The 13881-nt window shown below is 38.8% G+C and overlaps 3 protein-coding genes and 1 long non-coding RNA gene across 4 annotated transcripts; 3 read left to right on the forward strand and 1 right to left on the reverse strand.

Annotated features, from left to right (window-relative positions):
* Positions 1 to 792: 792 nt before the first annotated feature.
* Positions 793 to 5142, forward strand: LOC106342452 (protein RETICULATA-RELATED 5). Its single transcript, XM_013781392.1, has 7 exons — positions 793 to 1517; positions 2055 to 2184; positions 2296 to 2826; positions 3169 to 3276; positions 3362 to 3910; positions 4640 to 4753; positions 4836 to 5142. The coding sequence occupies exons 1-7, from the start codon at positions 901 to 903 to the stop codon at positions 4995 to 4997; spliced, it is 2211 nt and encodes a 736-aa protein (XP_013636846.1). The 5' UTR covers positions 793 to 900; the 3' UTR covers positions 4998 to 5142.
* A 3670-nt stretch (positions 5143 to 8812) lies between these two features.
* On the reverse strand, positions 8813 to 10433 carry LOC106339180. The gene is made up of 2 exons (XM_013777977.1): positions 9028 to 10433; positions 8813 to 8920 (listed from the first exon to the last, which is right to left on the reverse strand). Exons 1-2 carry the CDS (start codon positions 10431 to 10433, stop codon positions 8899 to 8901), a joined length of 1428 nt encoding a protein of 475 aa, XP_013633431.1. The 3' UTR covers positions 8813 to 8898.
* A 1209-nt stretch (positions 10434 to 11642) lies between these two features.
* On the forward strand, positions 11643 to 12665 carry LOC106339181 (exocyst complex component EXO70A1-like). The gene is made up of 4 exons (XM_013777978.1): positions 11643 to 11976; positions 12070 to 12215; positions 12320 to 12471; positions 12560 to 12665. The coding sequence occupies exons 2-4, from the start codon at positions 12078 to 12080 to the stop codon at positions 12663 to 12665; spliced, it is 396 nt and encodes a 131-aa protein (XP_013633432.1). The 5' UTR covers positions 11643 to 11976; positions 12070 to 12077.
* Positions 12666 to 12814: 149 nt separating this feature from the next.
* LOC106340677 lies at positions 12815 to 13331 on the forward strand. The gene is made up of 2 exons (XR_001269473.1): positions 12815 to 12920; positions 13003 to 13331. It is a non-coding gene; the product is annotated as an uncharacterized LOC106340677 (long non-coding RNA).
* The last annotated feature ends 550 nt before the right edge of the window (positions 13332 to 13881 follow it).

Raw genomic sequence — 13881 nt, forward strand, 5'->3', positions numbered from 1 at the left:
ATGTGCGGAAGGGGTGGGGGTGGGGGTGGGGTTGGGTGGCTTGCTGGTTGGTGACGGGGAGAGTCGCCGGAGAAGACATTGGTGTCGGTGGAGTGTGTCTGTGGAAACTGAAGTGGAGGCAAAACCGTGTTATTGTAAGTAAGGCCTAAACGTTATGGGCCTAATATTGTTGGAACAGCCCATTATGAAAAGTTCAAATGAACATTAGACTAATGGGTAATTCTGTTAACATTAAATCATTATTAGAAAATGAAATCATACAAAATACAAATATATTTTCACATTTTGATCCATCATAAAAATAATATGAAATTGTCAAAAAAAACAAAAATATGAAATTGCCATTATAAAAACATATCGAGTTAGATTTAGTTTCCTGCATTTTTTAGAGTATGATTTTGTTATATTCGTTTAAATAGCCAGTCCTAAGATTTTGAAGACTAAAAATTTTAGCACAAATTTGAACATATACATCTTTTAATAATTTAAACACCATCATATTTATGTATATTATTTTAAAAATTGTAAAGATATCTATGACCAGTTTTGTTCATAATTGTTTCAATCGTATATATAGTTTATAGTGGAAAATAATATCTTCGAGTATAAGAATAATATAACGGCATATATTCCATAGTTTCTTTCTCGTTGTCATTATTATCTACACAATTTTTCTTCAACATTGTCCATAATTTTTTTTCTGGTTATAAAATTGATAGACCTAACAAAAACAAATTATACAGAAAAATGGATGCGATTTTAAAAAAATTTAATACGATGAAAAAACCAGAGCCACGTCTTTTCATGCGAGATGGACAATCAAACTAAACTAAACTACTGTCGTGTGATGTCTATTCTTCTCTCAGTTCTAGCGAAGCAATAAGCTGACGTGTACCAAAAATGAAGCCCACGACCAATGGGCTCTTCGCTTCTCAATCTTCTCCCTCCTTCACGGCTCCGAGATTCCGCGGCCACCTTCCGATCACCTTCACATCCTCCAACCACCACCACAAGAAGAATAAAAAGAATCTCGCAAACGTCATCACTCTCTCCTACCGAGTCACATCCTCTCGCCGCGCAATTCTCGTCGCACCACCTCTTCTCGCCGCCGCTATTTCCTTATGGCCGTCTGTTTCCTCCGCCGCGGGGGATATCTCTTCCATCGTGCCGGCGGATGCTTCGCCGGAACCACCAGCTACTCCCCCTCCTCCTCCTCCTCCTCCTCCGCCGCCGCTTATAGAGGAGATAACATCTAGAATATATGACGCGACGGCGCTAGGTGAGCCGATGGCAGTTGGGAAAGACAAGAAGAGAGTGTGGGAGAAGCTTCTGAACGCGAGGATTGTGTACTTAGGTGAGGCGGAGCAGGTGCCTACGAGAGACGATAAAGACTTGGAGCTCGAGATCGTGAGGAATTTGAGGAAGAGATGCGTTGAGAGCGAGCGGCAGTTATCTCTAGCGTTGGAAGCGTTCCCTGTTGATTTGCAGGATCAGTTGAATCAATACATGGATAAGAGGTTTGAGTCTAGTTCCTGGCACTTGCAATTTTTTTATGTGTTAGGCCTGGGCGTTTTGGTATCCGGTTAAGTTGGGGTTTTCGTGTTTCCGAGTTCGGCCTAGTCGGCTTCATTCGGGGGATATATATGTTTGGACTGAGTTTGGTTAATAATACTTTGAGTTAGTTCGAATAGGTTTTATAGTACTTACTAAGATCCATTTTGGATTCAAGTTCATTTCGGATTCAATTAATAATACTTGGGGATCTGGTAGTTTTATGGTTAGACCAAAATATACATGAAATTAGTAATTAAAATACATATTTTAGTTTTACTCATTTTGGCTACTAATTCGTATTTTAGGGTTGTTTTTCGGGTATTTTGGTTTCGGATAATATTCCGATATTCAAAATACCACCCCACAAGATCCATTCGGATACTTTTACATCTCGGATCGGATACAGATTTGAGTTTTTTGGTTAGGATCTTAGGTTCAGTTACAAATGTCATGTCCATGCTTACTCTGTATATTAACTCCAGTTCTTGGATTGGTTCCAGGATGGACGGAGAGGCATTGAAGTCGTATGTGTCACATTGGCCTGCTCAGCGTTGGCAAGAGTATGAGCCTCTCTTAACTTATTGTCGTGATAACTCAGTTAAACTCATTGCTTGTGGCACTCCTCTCAAGGTAATATATTACTATAAAGATGTGTTAAAAAATATATATATTACTATTAAGATGGTAGTAGCCTTTCTAAGAATATGCATCTTCTATACTCATGTCATTAACTTGATGCAGGTTTTAAGAACTGTACAAGCTGAGGGTATCCGCGGTCTTTCAGAATCTGAACGTAGACTATACACTCCTCCTGCGGGTTCAGGGTTCATCTCAGGGTTTACTCCCTTCTCACGCAGCTCTTCACTCAACATGAACCCCCTCACACAGATTGTTCCGTTTGGACCAAGCTCTTATCTCTCCGCCCAAGCCAGAGTCGTTGAAGACCATACAATGTCACAAGTTATCTTACAAGCAGTTGCGGACGGAGGTGGGACTGGTCTTCTGTTAGTGGTGACAGGGGCCAACCATGTCGAGTATGGTTCAAGAGGAACAGGGTTGCCTGCTAGGGTGTCAAGGAAGATTCCTAAGAAGAGTCAACTTGTTGTGTTGCTTGATCCTGAAAGACAGTTTCTGAGGAAAGAAGGTGAATCTCCAGTTGCTGATTTCTTGTGGTATTCTGCGGCTAGACCATGCAGCAGAAACTGCTTTGATAGGGCAGAGATTGCTCGGGTGATGAATGCTGCTGGTAGGAGCCGTGATGCTCTTCCTCAGGTAGAGTTTCTGTGATTTCTTTAATAAGCTAGAGTCTCTGTGTGATTGTTATTTACTGCATCTGATATTGTTTTTAGCAATGTTCTAAAAATCGGTTTAGTCGGCAAATCGGTAATAAGCGAAATAATTTTCTATAACAATTTTAAAATAATTGGTCTAGGCGGCGCCTATATGCCCGACTATGCACTAATTCTCTATAAAATGCCTAACTACCGCCTAACGATTTTTAGAACATTATAGCTTTTAGAGTTGACTCTAGAGTTAAATTTTTTTTTTTCCTCTCACTTTACTTTTTTATGTCATTAGTTTATCATGAGATAACCGTTTCCATTGTTTTTTCAGGACATTCAAAAGGGATTAGACCTTGGTCTGGTGTCACCTGAGATTCTACAGAACTTCTTTGATCTGGAGCAATATCCTCTTATTGCAGAGCTTACACAGAGGTTCCAGGTACATCCATTTTAGAAGATATTCTTTAAGTAGTTTAGTGAGACTTTTATCTTTTGTTTTTTTATAATGATCCTCTCTGTTACAGGGTTTCCGAGAAAGGCTGTTAGCAGATCCCAAGTTCCTAAACAGATTAGCAATTGAAGAAGCTATATCAATAACAACAACACTTGTAGCTCAATACGAGAAGCGGAAAGAAAACTTCTTCGAGGAACTAGACTACGTTATAACCGATAGCGTAAGAGCATCAGTTGTTGATTTCTTCACAGTTTGGCTGCCTGCACCAACCTTGTCTTTTCTCTCGTACGCTGATGAGACAGCTAGACCAAACAGCATAGATGCACTAAGAGGCCTCCTAGGATCCATACCCGACAATGCGTTTCAGAAAAGTCTTGGTGGAAAAGACTGGACTCTGAATCTTAGGATTGCTTCGGTTATTGTCGGTGGATTGAAGCTTGCTGGTGTTGGTGTTGTTTCCAGTTTTGCAGCTGTGGGATCTTCAAATGCTTTGTATGCGATAAGGAAGTTTATTAAACCGGAGTTGGCTGTTTCTGAGCAAACAAAGAGGTCTCCTATGCTGAAGACGGCCGTTGTCTATGGTGGTTATCTGGGGACATCTTCAAATATTCGTTACCAGGTAAAGCTGATTCACACTGCTTTACTTATCCACTTAGTAATTAATGAACAGTAGTAAAACTTACTGTAGGGCATATAGACTGAGAATCCAAAACCAAACCGCAACCAAACCTAAAATTTAACAGTAGTAAAACTTACTATATGACCTACGCCTTGGCAGATAAACCGAAAACTCAAAACCAAACCGGAACCAAACTGAAAAAACAGAACCCAAAATCGGATAGTGTTCACAAATATCCGAACCGTTCTTTTATCTTTGGAACCGAAAAACCAAAAGCGAACTGAGAACCAAAAATATTAATTAGGGCAATTCTCTTAAATAGCTTTTTTTTTTAAGTTTTTATCACAAAAATAGTCCTTAAAAAGGAAAATAACCAAAATAGCTTCTTTTTATTCAGAAAATTTTAATTTTATTTTTGAAACATTATACTCAAAACTTAAGGAGGTCATTTTTCTACTTGGATATTTTTGTGACAAAAAACTAAAAAAATATCCTATAGAATTTCTCTATTAATTAACGTATTTAATTTTAAAATTACCAAATATTCTAAAATTAATATGTATAAACCAAAATGATTACCGAAAAACAAACCGGAAACCAAACGTCCATGTTTAATGACCACATGAATATATTATGCCTTTGCATCTTAAGCCATGAAAGGCCTTTTGATGAATGACATTATGCTTTGAATGTTTGAGTCTAACATCAAACTTAACCTCAATTTTGCAGATAATTGCTGGTCTAATAGAGCATCGCATCTCTGACGAGCTTTCTTCTCAACCACTACTTGTAAACATGATTTCGTTTGTGGTCAGAGTAGCTAACTCCTACTATGGAACTCAGGTCAGAATCAGGCCTGTACTAACCAACATCTCTTATTGATTTTTTTTCTTATATTCATTCCATTTTTTTCGTACAAATGCAGCAATGGATTGATCTTGCACGCTCTACGGGTCTGCAAGCTCAAAAAGGTGCCACGGCTTCCAATCAAATCCCAGAGGCTTTGAGCCAACCTACAGTGGAGATTGTGGAATATAGTACTACTACTACAGAAGAGGCAACTATGGATGATCTCAAGAACCAATGATTTTTATGCGGCTATTTCTACTAGGTATCAAACTGGTAAAATGTGTATAAAAGCTTTTGATGTATCTTCATTTGAGTTGTATTTTTGTATCATAGCTTCTGTGAAATAATGATTCATTAATGAATATATTTTCTTAAATTTAATATTGATCTTCAAGATCGATATTGTTAGGAGATTTTCATCCTTGTTCATTGTTCTTCGATATTTTCATCAAATTATCTCATATTCTTACAAAGACAACATGTGAAAGGCAGAAGAGTAGTTAGGGCGATCTGGATGCAGAAACACTAGAAGACTATACCGGCACATTTGTAGCCGCAGATTGGGGTCTCGTCGAGACGTATGAGACATTGACTTCTACATTCTAAGCGATGCTTAGTTTCATGCGTTAACTTCAGAACCTGCTTTGATGATTCTTAAGTCAAAACCTAACAGATGAATTCAAGAATTTGAGCTTCTTGGAGATAGTTTTGCATTGTGTTTGTTCCTCTCGGGCACATGTAGACTTGTACTTGCTAATATACATTTGAATGAAATAGTTACAAAGTGGTTCTTCATCATATCGTGTCCCATTATCCATGACTCTCATATTTACCATAACATTTTATAGAACAAAGGTATACAAAATCTTCGGACATGGGAACCTCAAGAATGGAAGGGAGCATGCATCGAGAAGCACACCAAACGCAAAATGGTCTACAAATGGAGGTGTTGGATACAGAACACGCTTTATGTAATTGATCAAGCCCTTCTATATATAATCTTACTTCTGTGCCATGCTTGATGTATGAGTAGTCTCCCACAACGCATGGAACATGAAGTGTGATCCCACAATCATTACATGTATAGAACCATTCCTTTGGGTCCAGTTTTGCTTCACATGCTTCACACCAATATTCTCCACTCACATTGCTTTCACCGTAAGACAAGAAAAGAGGATGATCATCATACCTGTTCCCCATTACTTTTTTTGGCAAAAGAGCGTCCTTGAATTCCAAGCTAAAGTCACACTCATCACAGCTAAGCTTTTTTTTCTCAAACAGCGATGATGAACTTGATACATAGTACAACGGATGTGGATGGCTTTCGTGTACAAATGGTTCTGAAATTGAACCGCATTGTACATCTAGCGTAGTCTTTCGGGATGAGTTATAAGATTCGTACCGGAAGCCGGAGAATCGTTTACCACAAAGACAACAAATTCCTAAGCGAGAAACTGTGTTTAGTGTGAATGGTAGGTTGGAGCACACATGACGTTTCTTACGAGGAAGGTTAGCACATTTTTCGTGGAGAATAAAGTCGCATTTCCGTCGTTTCTGGTGGTGAGATTCTGTCTTCTTGTTGTTGTGGAGTGTCCATGAAGAAAGGGATGTGTGTTTGAGATTTGAAGTTTGAAGTTTCAGTAAGTCATGACTTATAGAAGCTTTGCTTAGAAAGAAACAAGTAGCATGATGTTTCTTGGCTCGTCGGAACACGTACATAGTAGGAGCACCAAACACATTCGGAAAAGTGTACACTACCCACAAATAATGTAATTAATTAACCAAAAAAATATTTATTGATTGAGATGCTCATAACATCTTGCAGCCATGCATGCTGAGCCTTCCTAGCTCACAATATATATCTACAAAAGATGTACATGGGACTTTATACACACAGCTATACGTTTTTATTGTATTTTGCACATCTTTCTTTTTGTTTTTTGGACAAAATAATATCTCGCAAAAGTCTAAAAACGAAAGCGTTCACGACAAAAGGCTATGATAACGATGCCATCTTCTTCCTGCTCCCTCCTCGAACAAATCAAATCAAATCATCCCTCTCATGGCCGCAAATTTTCCGCTAATTATCTCCGGCGGCTGAGAGAAAAATGACTCCGGCGATTAAAGCGCCTCTCTTACCTAACCAAGAACCTTCATCATCATCGGAGAACGAGAAGCACGGCTCCTTCGCCGGATCATGTCTATTACCGCGTTCAAATTTCTCCTCCTCCGCCTGTAGAGGAGATAACGTCTAGGATCTACGACGCGACGGCGCTAGGTGAACCGATGGCAGTTGGGAAAGATAAGAAGAAAGTGTGTTGATATGCCTTGAATCTGGATGTTACATCTAGGCGATGGATGTTACATCACGTACATCATACCGACTCGGTTGCATCAAGAGCGTTGCATCAAGTTATTATAGATGTTACATCTGATTTTAGATACGAGATGTTACTATATATATCTTGTATTCGAAGTAACCCTAAACTTGTACTCTGTAAACTCAATATCGCCTCCAATAATAAGATCTCTCTTTGCCCGTGGATGTAGCCAAGTTGGTGAACCACGTTAAATCTCTGTGTCGTTTTTACATCGTTTTTATTCATCTGTTTCCGCATCTGTTTCTTCTCACAATTGTTACAACAGAGTGTGGGAGAAGCTTCTGAACGCGAGGATTGTGTACTTAGGTGAGGCGGAGTAGTTGCCTACTAGAGACGATAAAGACTTGGAGCTTGAGATCGTGAGGAACTTGAGGAAGGGGTCGTTGAGAGTGAGCGTCAGTTATCTCTTGCGTTGGAAGCGTTCCCTGTTGATCTGCAGGAGCAGTTGAACCAATACATGGATAAGAGGTTTGAGTCTAGTTCCTCGCACGTGCATGCAAAAAGCTATTTTCTTGCTTTTCTCTGTGTTAGGCATGAGCGTTTTGATACCCGTTTAGGTCGTTTTGATACCCGTTTAGGTCGGGATTGAATTTTTTGTGTTTCCGGGTCAGCCTAGTCGGCTTCATTCGGGGTATACATATGTTTGGACTGAGTTTGGTTAATAATACTTTGAGTTCGGATAGGTTTTATAATAGTACTTCGGGATTCAAGTTCATTTCGGGTTACTAATAATACTTCGGAATCAGTTTTTTTACTGCTAGATCAAAATGAACATGGGATTAGTATTTGAATTATTTATTTTGGTTTCATAAACTCGTTTTGGATACTAATTCGAATTTCCAGGTTGTTTTTCGAATATCCATTTGGATACGGGTTTGTTTCAAATAATATCCGATATCCCAAAATACCACCCCACAAGATCCATTAGGATATTTTTATTGTTCGAATCGGATACTGGATTTGAGTTCTCTTTGGTTCGGATCTTAGGTTCAGTTACAAATGTCCTGTCCATGCTTACTCAGCATATTAACTCCAATTCTTGGATTGGATGCAGGATGGACGGAGAGGCATTGAAGTCGTATGTGTCGCATTGGCCTGCTCAACGTTGGCAAGAGTATGAGCCTCTCTTAACTTACTGCCGCGAGTTAAACTCATTGCTTGTGGCATTCCTCTCAAGGTAATCTGTTTAGTACTAAGATGGTAGCCTTACTAAGAGTAACTTAATTTATAATATTCATTCGAATAAAATGACTACAAAGTGTTTATTCATCATAGCGTGGCCCATTCCGTTAATGCTTCCAGTCTTTACCTAAACATTTTTCAGAACAAATGTATACAGAACCTCCGGACATGAAAACCTTAAGAATGGAAGGGAGCATGCATCGAGAACCACACTCAAAGCAAAATGGTCTACAAATAGAGGTGTTGGATACATAACACACTTCAAAAGAATGACGCTATTCTTCATAGCTTACTTTTGTACCATGCTTGATGTATGAGAAGTCTCCCACAACGCAGGGAACATGCAGTGTGATCCCACAATCATTACATGTATAGAACCATTTCTTTGGGTCCAGTTTTGCTTCACATGCTTCACACCAATAATATTCTCCATTCACATTGCTTTCACCGTAAGACAAGAAAAGAGGATGATCATCATACCTGTTCCGCATTACTTTTTTCGGCAAAACAGCGTCCTTGAACTCCAAGCTAAAGTCACACTCATCACAGCTAAGCTTATCACAGCTAAGCATTCGTCTAACCATATAACCCGTTGAATCTGATACATGGTACAACGGATGTGGATGGCTTTCATGTACAAATGGTTCTGAAATTGAACAGCATCGGACATCTAGCGTAATTTGGAATGACACATTAGATTCGTACCTGAAGCCGGAGAATCGTTTATCACAAAGAAAACATTCTTCAGAGCGAGAAACTGTGTTTAGTGTGAATGGCTGGTTGTGGCACACATGACGTTTCTTACGAGGAAGGTTAGCACATTTTTCGTGGAGAATAAAGTCGCATTTCCTGCAACTGTAGAACGATTCTGAACCAATTTGGAAGACGCATGCTTCACAAACTATGTTTTCATGTAGAATCTGGCCATCTTTGTTGATATATAAATTATGATCATGGCTGAAATGTCTTATTGTGCTATCATCAACCACCTCGAATGGCGCAATCACTTCTTCTTCGGGCATCCCTTCCAGCTCCACATTATCCCAAACATCTTTTCTCGTTGCGCATCTTGCGTGAACAACAAAAGTAGAACATTTGGAGCAAGTATAAGCCCCGTAGAACCCATCCACTTTCTTACGGCAAACTCCACATTTCCATGGAGACTCTCCATGTCCCAGGCGGCGAGTGTAAGAGATGCGGTGATCATGGCGGTTGATGTTTATAACGCGTGGTAGATCGATGCATTCTCGATGAATCATGAAATTGCACTGAAGACAAAAATAAGAGCTTCGGTCACCTAACGCCCCACAAGCATTGCAAGTGAAGTCCATGCGTCTTGGGACAAGATGAAGTTGATGTTCATGTGTCGTCGAGCTTACCACACAAACTGGTGGTGGGTTTGTCTTACAACCTCTGCATATGCTGAAATTACAAACATCACAATGGTGCAGTTTTTTATCTTCCAAATGCCAGGGCTTGCTGTCGTCAAACTCATCCCCGCAAAGAAGGCATTTTTTGTCGGCATAATCAGGTGGAGAACTAATTGACTTGAGTGGGTGCTCGGGATGGGAAGTGTGGTATGCTCCTGGAGCTTTATCGACACATCGAAGATGGATGGCAAATTTGCACTGATGACATCTGTAATAATATTTATGTTTATAGCCAATGTTAAAGCCACACACTGCGCAATCGTATTCCAAGCTGTCTGACGGCTCTCCATATGATAGTTTGAGTGGATGCTCGTGTAGGCATGAATTTTCAGAAATAACAAGTGGGGGTGGTATCCTCACACACTTCATATCTATCTGGAAGTCGCATATTGAACAGCTGTACCCAAGTATGAACCTTTGTTGACATAAACTGCAAGCATTATGCAAATCATCATCCTGGATCAGTGTGAGAGGGTGCTCGGGATGAAAAGAGTTGATGATTTCAGGTAAGGCTTCAGCGCATTCATTATGGAACGCTTCATCACAGCCAAGCTCATTGCAGCGGTAGCCTCCGTATATGCGGTATTGATTTTCGCCGCATGCACCACACCATATGGCCTTTAGAAAGCGAGTACAAGGTCTGACAAGATGTTCGTGAAATGGTATCTTTATTTCTTCCATGATACGAAGCTTTTCTCTTCTGAGCTACTGATTTCTTTCAGGGTTTTTTATTGAGAAAAAGACAAAAATAGCACTAAATCAAGTTTATGTTCCCAAACTAGCACTCAAGGTCAAAAGTCACAAAAATAGCACTTAATGTTTTATCAAAAGTCACAAACTTAGGGTTTAGAGTTAAAGGGTGGGGTTTAGAGTTTAGGGTTTAGAGTTTAGGGTTTAGGGTTTATGGTTTAGGGTTTAGGGTTTAGGGTTTAGAGTTTAGGGTTTAGGGTTTATGGTTTAGGGTTTAGGGTTTAGGGTTTAGAGTTTAGGGTTTAGGGTTTATGGTTTAGGGTTTAGGGTTTAGGGTTTAGAGTTTAGGGTTTAGGGTTTATGGTTTAGGGTTTAGGGTTTAGGGTTTAGAGTTTAGGGTTTAGGGTTTATGGTTTAGGGTTTAGGGTTTAGGGTTTAGAGTTTAGGGTTTAGGGTTTATGGTTTAGGGTTTAGGGTTTAGGGTTTAGAGTTTAGGGTTTAGGGTTTATGGTTTAGGGTTTAGGGTTTAGGGTTTAGAGTTTAGGGTTTAGGGTTTATGGTTTAGGGTTTAGGGTTTAGGGTTTAGAGTTTAGGGTTTAAGGGTTTAGGGTTTAGAGTTGAGAAATGAGGTTTTGGGGATAAGATTTCAAATTTTGAAAAATAAAAAAATTAAAATTTTCAAAGGATAAACTTAGAAAAGTGTTATTTTGGTCATTTTAGTTTTTGAGTGCTATTTTTGTGATATAAACTTAGAAAGGTGCTATTTTGGAGATTTGCCCTTTTTTATTCTTCTAATTTCTTACAGGAATTTTCAAAGTGTTTTATCTTTTTCAGGATATTGTAACTCAAGACCACATGAAATGATGTTTATCCCTTTGAGATTGAGATATTGTTGTAGATTAGAAATAGTTGGCTGCCAATAAGTGAGCATTCAAGTCTGTGAATGGATGGATACAAATGATCTCGTCCCCACCATTTGAGACTCAGATGATGCACTCAATTACTCATGTGAAGACGAGGCTTGGGCCAACCTCTTTTTTTCTTTCAGAAACTCAAGTACAGGTTTCTTGCTAAGCCCATACTAATTCCTTTAAGCCCATACCAATATTTATCACATTAGACCATGATTATAGGAATTTCTTAGTATGGGTTTTTAAGTTATTGAGAGATTTAATTAAATCAAAATAAAATTAAAAAGCCATTACCGATCGTTGAGACGAAAGGCATTTATTTTTCTTTTTTTTCTTTTCTCTTGTTTTTCTCCGTCTTCTCCGATTCTCCGCCAGACCAAGATCGTGTCTGACGCTCCGACGAAGATTGTGTCTGCAATCGCTGCGACTTGTGGTGTGGACTAAGTCGGCTTTTGAGCAGGATCTATGGATTGTTTGAGAAGCCGTCGGAGAAGGAGAAGGGGTATGTGCTTCCCAGGGCTGATAGTGAAAATGGTGAAAACTGTCACGTGAGAAGACTTGGAAGAAGAGCTTCGTCTGCTGGCATCTTACAGAGGCCAAACACTGACCAAAACTGGTATGTGGTAGTTTTTTCATTAGACAAACTCTGCTTCACGTTTTAGCTCTGTGATATTGTCCTTGCTATATACATGTTGTGACTGATTTTGATAAACTAGTGCGAGGCATGATGTATTACCGAAGGGCTTTGGAGCTCCAGGCCTTCCTTGATATGGCAAAGGATGAAGGTGCCTCACGAAACTTTGTTATGATTACTTCTAAAACCTGTGTACACATTCCTGAATCTGTTTTCCCCAAAAGAGAGGTAAGCCTTCATCCAACCAAAAACACAGTTATTGTAAAATGTTTATATATTAATTACCTAAAAATGTTTATATATGAATGATTAAAGAATATTGAAAAAAATAGAGCAGGTTCAAGATGTTCAATATGCAATTTGATGAGTTGCATCAGAGACAATCACAATGGACGGTTCCAGACACAGAGCTAAGAGAGTCACTAAGACTTGCTGTTGCTGAAGTATTATTGCCTGCTTATAGATCATTCCTCAAACGCTTTGGGTAAAATCCTTTTTCTCTCTTACCTGCAAAAGCTTTTCAACATATTTTTAGTGTCAAGATGTAAACCTTAAAGATATTTAAATTGTAGGCCTCTGGTTGAGAGTGGTAAGAATTCTCAGAGATACATAAAGTATACAGCTGAACATCTTGAGAGATTGGATATTTTTGTTCCTGCAGGTCATTTATCGGATTAAGCTACCAGGACCTGCAATACTAGGAGAGGTAATTTCAATTGTTCAATTTGTATTTGTCATCGTGGGTTATGATTGTTTAGTTGGTAATCTGATTCATTATCTTTGACACACTGATACGTCCTTGAATGTGGTCTAGTTCTGTTGCCTGTTAACAAGAGAGGACTATTACATTCCCCAAAAACTGATCTCTGTCAGAAAGTATCAAGCTTTGAGCTTGATGATTCTCTAGTTCATTGTGTTCTTCCAAGATTTGAGGTAATTTAAATAAATGGGTTCTCACTAGTTTTCCATTCTTCTGATCTGTGCTTATATAGTGGTTTGATCTTTTGTCTTTAAGATAGAAGATGGAGCAGTTCAAAGAGAGGAAGTTCACAGAGAATGTGGTAAAGGTGTCACTTCTTCTAAAGCTCTTTGTGGTCACATGGCTTGTCACTTTGAGAGAGAATAGAGGGTGTCATGTTCTCATTTTTTCAGGTCAAGAAGAGTGTAAAGTCATCAGTCATCAGTCATCAGTCATCAGTCACAGACTTGTGTAGTAATCACTTGTGCAATGCTTACGTACTAACTCTTGTAGTCTTGTAGTCTTGCAAACTCTTGTAGTCATCAGTCACGGACTTGTAAAGCTTTGTGTCTATATAAACTTGTGAACTCTTGTAGTGTTGTGAACTCTTGTAGTCTTGTCTATATAAACTTCTGAACTCTTGTAGTCTTGTCTATATAAACTTTGTATACCAAACTTTTATTCACAACACAACACTCTTCTTCATTCATCACACATCTTCTCTCAAGTTCCTTCTCAAGTTCTTTTTTGAAAACAAGTTTCATAAACAGGTTTAAAAACAAGTTTCCTTCGACTTGTAAACAAGTTTTATAAAAAAAATCATCTCATGGTTTCTTTTTCTCAAAATATTTTTGAGGGATCGATCACTTGATGAAAATTTTGATCAACATTTTGATCAAACCTTTGAGATTTTTTCCATTCATTACCTTTGAGAATTTTGAGAAAAAGACAAAAATAGCACTAAATCAAGTTTTTGTTTCCAAACTAGCACTCAAGGTCAAAAGTCACAAAAATAGCACTTAATGTTTTATCAAAAGTCACAAACTTAGGGTTTAGAGTTAAAGGGTGGGGTTTAGGATTTAGGGTTTAGGGTTTAGGGTTTAGAGTTTAGGGTTTATGGTTTAGAGTTTAGGGTTTAGAGTTTAGGGTTTAAAA

This window comes from Brassica oleracea, chromosome C4 (genome assembly GCF_000695525.1).
Source record: "Brassica oleracea var. oleracea cultivar TO1000 chromosome C4, BOL, whole genome shotgun sequence".
Classification (NCBI taxonomy): Eukaryota; Viridiplantae; Streptophyta; class Magnoliopsida; order Brassicales; family Brassicaceae; genus Brassica; species Brassica oleracea.